General features: G+C 42.8%; 1 protein-coding gene across 1 annotated transcript; it reads left to right on the top strand.

Moving 5' to 3' along the window:
* Positions 1 to 4,291: 4,291 nt before the first annotated feature.
* LOC306757357 (G-protein coupled receptor 22) lies at positions 4,292 to 5,977 on the top strand (the record flags this gene model as incomplete). Its single annotated transcript, XM_079242380.1, has 1 exon — positions 4,292 to 5,977. One exon carries the CDS (start codon positions 4,292 to 4,294, stop codon positions 5,975 to 5,977), a length of 1,686 nt encoding a protein of 561 aa, XP_079098506.1.
* Positions 5,978 to 6,333: the final 356 nt, after the last annotated feature.

Consider the following 6,333-nt stretch of genomic DNA (forward strand, 5'->3'; position numbering starts at 1 on the left):
TACTTTTTTTCCACCAGTAGGGTGAGTATAAACCCATTTATTGCAGAGCGATTCCTGCCCTTATTGGAGCTGGCAAGGAGGAGGGGTGAGTTTTGCTCATTACTGCCAACCTGTGGTTGTTTTTGGAGGTAGCAGTTTTGTGGTTTTGCTACGACCTGGTGTTTGCCACCTGGTGGTGGAAAGAATCGCTTTGAAATCTTACATACTCTGCCTTTAAATGGTGAAATCAAATTTTTAAAAAAAAACAACAGTAGAACTCAGGGTTGTGTTTAACAGTGAAAATTAAAACATTTCCACACACACAATGCAAAGGCTAGTGACGTGTGATACCCCTGATATTCGTTTCAACACGATACCACATAAAACTCAAGCTAGTATCAGCTACACCGACTCAGTATAATACTTTCTACAAAACCTTAATGTGTTTGGAAAATCCCTTTCAAATCTGACGAAGCAAATGGGAAAGGAATGGATAGTTGTGTTTTTTTTAAAAAAAAAGCTTTATAACCAAATTACAAAAAAAATGCCAAAACAGATATACATAAATGTCTTTTATAACACCTACATATTAAAACATTCAGTTAATGATTTATATTATGAACTATCTATTCTATCTATTATATATTTTCCAGTCTTACTTTTATTCTCTAAAACCCCACAGTGGCTGTTTTTACTGAATATTTAATGACACCCAGCCTCTGCAAGCATCCTTGCCAACTAAATCTAGGCCTGTTTAATTTATGTGAGCTGACATCAGGGACACACATCACTCCAAGCTGAATTCATACACACATTTATTGTACTATTTACTTATTTCATAAACACATGTAATATTGTACAACAAGGAAGACTGTCTTAGTCTTGAGAATGAGATGGACTCTTTTTCTTTAACCATCAATACAGACACCTGAACCTTGCAGACAGATGAAAATAATTTCCTTAAATTCAGCATCAGTTCATACCTGCCTGCAGCATCAAAGGACTCCAAGAACGACGTCTGTCTCCGAGCAGCACCTTTCCCTCTCCTCTCCACCTCTACCTCATCATAATTTCATTATATAGTGTGTTATGATTGACCTGTCCAGGGTGTACCCTGCCTCTCGCCTGCTGATTGCTGGGATAGGCTCCAGCTTCCCTGAGTGAATTATTGGCGCACTGCAGCTACACTGTGCCTCGTGTCATATATGACTATGGCAGGCTGAAGAAACAGTCCTACCAGCTCTGTATTAATTTAGACAAGATCTGGATTTTGGTGTTATTTTTCACTATATTAGTGCTATATAATAAACTAAATATTTACCACAACTTATTAAAATATTGATATTCTAACATTCTTGAATGTAAAAAGCTGATATCCGAGGTATCGGTATTTCAGAATCGATCTATATATCACTAGTGAATGATGATGATTTAACAGTTCTGTATAACCATGAGAACACTCCTTTAGTCTGCTTGAGACCATAAAGACTGGACTCTGGCGTTAAGGAATCATGTGGTCTGATGAATGCAGATTTATCTTGTTCCATTGTAGTGCGAGCATTGGGATAAAAAGCTAAGCAGATGAAGCGATGCAGCCATCAAGCGTAGTGCCTACTGTACAAGTCTGTGTGGGCAGTGCTTTGACATGGACTTGCTGCAGTTTTTCAGTTAGGTTTAGCAAGATTACATGCCGAAAAAATGAGTTCAGCTGACTACCTGAATATGCTGAATGACCATCAGTGGATTTTTCCTTCACTGATGGCACGGTCATATTGCAAGATGACAATGTCAGGATTAATCAGTCTCAAATTGTAGAAGAGTGGTTCAGGGAGTATGAGCCATCATTTTTACACATGGAATGGCAACCAGATCTTAGTCCAGACCTTAACCCCACTGAGAATGATTGGGATATTCTGGAAAAGGCTTTCACAAGACTTTGGTGAGAAAGACCTGATCCTTTCACTTTTAATAAATTTCTCATTTTAATCATGTAAACCAAAAAAAGGACTGTTTTATTGTCACTTTATTGGTGGAAAAAAAAAACCCAAAGCATATACATATATATATATATATATATATATATATATATATATATATATATATATATATATATATATATATATATATATATATATATATATATATATATATATATATCCCAGTTTGAAAATGCATATATATATATACATATATATATATATATATATATATATATATTTTTTTTTTTTTTTTTTTTTTTTTTTTTTTTTTTACCACAAATACCTACTGTTTTATATGTCATTTGATTGCTTCTTTTATAGTTCTTCCTTTACTCTTTCAACCCGTAAACTGTCAGAAACACAGCTTATCTTTTACAGCCCTTCATTTGCCACAGTGCAGAGATCACAAACACAAGCTGGATAACGCTACTTAGTCAAAGGAGTATTGACATGCATGTTTTCTCTGTGACTTGGGAAAATGATTGACTCTCATGTTGAATTAATCTTTGTTTACTCTGTGATTTTCTGTAGCATCTTATTATCAACCATGTTGACAAAATGACTATCTTCACCGGTAACATAATGCCCAATCCCATTCAATATTTGCTGAAGTTTTTATTACCGGGGCAGTGTCTGTGAAGTCAGGTAATCAATATGTCATTTGTTAAATACTTTTGGGCTCTTTATGTTTTATTTGCTTTGGATGGATGGTATAAAAGTAGCAAATTAAAAAAAAAAAAAAAACTTTGGCCAGCATCAGTGTTGAAAGATGGTGAATAAAGTAACATTTTCACAACTGCAGCACTCAAAATGGGCCCGTGGCTACTCAGAAGAGGAAGTGATAGGGAGTGTGTTTATGTGCTCCCTTTCCTCAGGCTTGTTAAATTGGCAGATCGATGATGCTTTAAATCAATGTTCCAGCACCACCGCAAACCCCATGAAACCCATTAGTGAATTAAGACAGACCACTGTTCCACACCAAGTCCTGTTCTGCCTGCAGGTCCTTTCCATGTGATAAATGGGGGAAAAAACTGGGATATAAAACAAATGGAAAGGGGGCAAACAGGAGGGTGCGAGCAAAGACTGTTGTCAGCTTTTCTCCAGCCACAAAGACCAGGATCACATAAAAACTCGCCTCTTTGTCCAGATACTCAGGCAGCCGCTTTGTGCCTTCCTTCATATCTAAAAAAAAGATGTTTTCTCAACACGGTGGTTCTTCCCAATGCATGGGAAAGCATCCACGCAACCACGAGACGCTCTACAGGTAAAACAGTCTGTCTCAGTGAAGATGTAAGAGACGAGGATACTGGTGAAGCTGGACTTCCTCTGATATTGTTGTTTATGTGGTACCGTCTGCACGTCATTGATCTATTCATCTTCATTACACCTCACTGTGAGAACTATTAACCACTGTCACACTTTGTTGAATACCTCCTAAATTGACATCCACTACACTTTTCTACTATCCACCAACATCCCTGCTCATCTCTTCTTGGTGATATATATACTGATCACTTTATGGCACCTGCTGAAAGAAAGATTATTGGAGCTGCACACGAAAAAGTTGTCCTGACGAGACCGTCTGCCGGTGGTTGAAGAAGAGGTGTCCTTAGAAAAAGCAGCTATAGAGATCATGAATCATGTCATCGCCATCTCAACAATACAGGGACATTGTCTAAATTCTGTTTATCTGCATATGTTCTGTCCTGACACCAAATAACTCGCACAATGTATGCAGTGTAAATCTGAATGAGGCATTACCCTTTCCTCAAAAGGTGATGCCATTATAGCAGATTTTAGCCTAGTTTATGCAGAAATCTGCTCAAAGTCACTGCAAAAGCTGAAAAATCTTTATGTCTTTGTTGAAATCTGAAGACTTCAGGTATTGTTTGCTAAAAACACAACTTAATGCACTCATACTTCATGTTCTGCTCCGAACTTTGCCTCAACGATTTCCATGGTTTATTTTTGCTTCTTGCTGAGCCTCGTGAGACTTTATGGGTCATCAGCAACAGCTTGAACTGTGACTCCAAAGATCACTTCCATCTCCCACATCAGCTTGTGAAATCCAACATGTTCGACTTGTACTCTTCGTGTTATTTTTTTAGACATATGCGGCAAGCTGACTGCTACGCTGATCGTTTTCTCTCCTTTATATTTCTTTCTCTTTCTCACATCCTTTTTGTCTCTCTTGTTTTCTGATTCATAGATACAACTACAGATCTGGTCTTCATCATCTCGGCTGCCTCATTTGAGTCAGAGTAAAAGGATCACAGACGATGGTCTGGTGCGGTGGCCGCTGTTGCTATGTGTGAAGGATTGCTGTGGCGTCAATGGAGACCGAAGGCTATCGTGACCTCCTGGAGACCAGCGATGGTCAGGGGGTAGGCCTGCTGGACGGAGGGGGAGAGGCGGGTGTGGAGGAGGGCTGGAGCACACCCTACCCTCTGGGCTTCCAGGTATCCTTGACCACTGTGCTGATGCTGGAACTTGTTTTGGGCTTCAGCAGCAACCTGACCGTACTTGTGCTTTACTGTGCTCAATCCAACCTGGTGGATTCGGTCAGCAACCTGGTCACTGTCAACCTCCATGTGCTCGACATACTGGTCTGTGTGCTCTGTCTGCCACTGACTGTGGCTGTGATCCTCCTGCCATCTAATGAAAATGGAGTTGGCAGCCTGGCCACACTTTGCTGCTTTCATGAAGCCTGTGTCACATTCACCAGCGTGGCCACAGCAGTCAATGTGTTAGTCATCAGTTTGGACCGATACGACATCTCAGTACGTCCAGCCAGTCGCCTGCTGACCCCCAGACGGGCTGCGCTGCTCCTGGCAGCAGTGTGGGCTGTGTCTCTGGCTGTTTTCTTTCTGCCTTTCCTTGAAGGGGACTTCTTCTCTTCAACTGATGATGATGAAGATGAGGAACTAGAGAGGCAGAGCAATGACTCAGAGCTCCCCACTGGAGTGACCCCTATTTTTTCCTCTTTATCTCCTTCCTTGTTGCCATCCACTCGACCCTCCCCCTCCTCACACCACCTGCCTCCAGCATGGCAGAACAGGACTCTGCTGTGTGTTGGAGGACAGGGGTACTACACAGGACTCGCCATGTATTATCACTTGTTACTCCAAGTGCCATGCTTTTTCATCGCCGTGGCAGTCATGCTGTTCACTTACTCCAGGATCTTACAGGCCCTCAACATCCGCATCGGCTCCCACATGATGAGGAGTACACGCACAAAGGACTCCACCTGCAGGATACGCTGCAGGAGGCAGAGGAGGAAGGACCTGAGCCTCCCAACAGAGACAGTGTCTTCTAACCAGAATCAGAACCTCAACCATCCTCCCCTCATTCCCTCTGCCACCCCTACACCTACATCCCCTCCGCCACTCTCCTCCATGCCCCCAGGAATGTCTGACAGTGGGGCGACGGTAACTACAGTCAGCACAGCTGCCACCACCCCCATTGCAACCACACCAGCCACCCCTGCTTCTCCAACCGCAGCTTCGGTTTCAGCTCAGACTCATGCCTCCACACCGCTGCCCGCTCCCTCCATGGGTGTGCAGGCTTCAGTTTCTGCCATTATCGCTTTGAGGCGGGCAGTGCGCAGGCACAGGGATAGACGGGAACGTCAGCGCCGTGTCCTTAAAATGTCCCTGATCATCATCTCTACCTTCCTTGGCTGCTGGGCCCCTCTGTCGGCAGTCAACGTTCTGATCCTGTGTATGGGTCCCAGTGACGGCCTGGTGCGCCTCCGTCTGTGCTTCTTGGCTATGGCTTATGGTACAACCATCTTTCATCCTCTGCTCTACGCTTTCACCAGGCAGAAACTGCGGCGCGCCCTCAAAACACGCGTTAAGAAAAGGGTGGTGTCCCTTCTGCAGGTAGACCCAGCTCCCAGTGGAGGGACAGTGATTCATAACTCATGGGTGGAGGGGGGAGGCCAGAGAAAGGCTCGCAAGTCACGGGTGGAGGCCAGTGATGGCACTGATCGATGTCTCACAGAGGCAGTAAGGGAATGAGGCTGGTCTTCAGAGTGTAACTATATGTCTGAGTGTATTTGTGAGTTTGAAGCATCTTACTGAGCTGATGGAGATGAACTGTGAATATATGTTTGTGTGTGGATGTAAGGCAGTTAGTTTACAAAGGTCAAGACAAATCCCAGGGCTTCTGGTTCCCTGCAGATGAGAAAACAGGTGAGCCTTGAGCTCTTATTTGGCCATTATAAGTCCACTTCTGACTGCCAATGTGTCTCCATGGCAACATTAGCCAAGCATTTTGACAACCTTGCCATGACTACTGGAAATACTAGTGTGCACCCCACATATAGCCTAAGAATTAAATAACTGCAAACACATACAGTACAATATTACTCCTG

Source organism: Telmatherina bonti, assembly GCF_933228915.1.
Source record: "Telmatherina bonti genome assembly, chromosome: 6".
Classification (NCBI taxonomy): Eukaryota; Metazoa; Chordata; class Actinopteri; order Atheriniformes; family Telmatherinidae; genus Telmatherina; species Telmatherina bonti.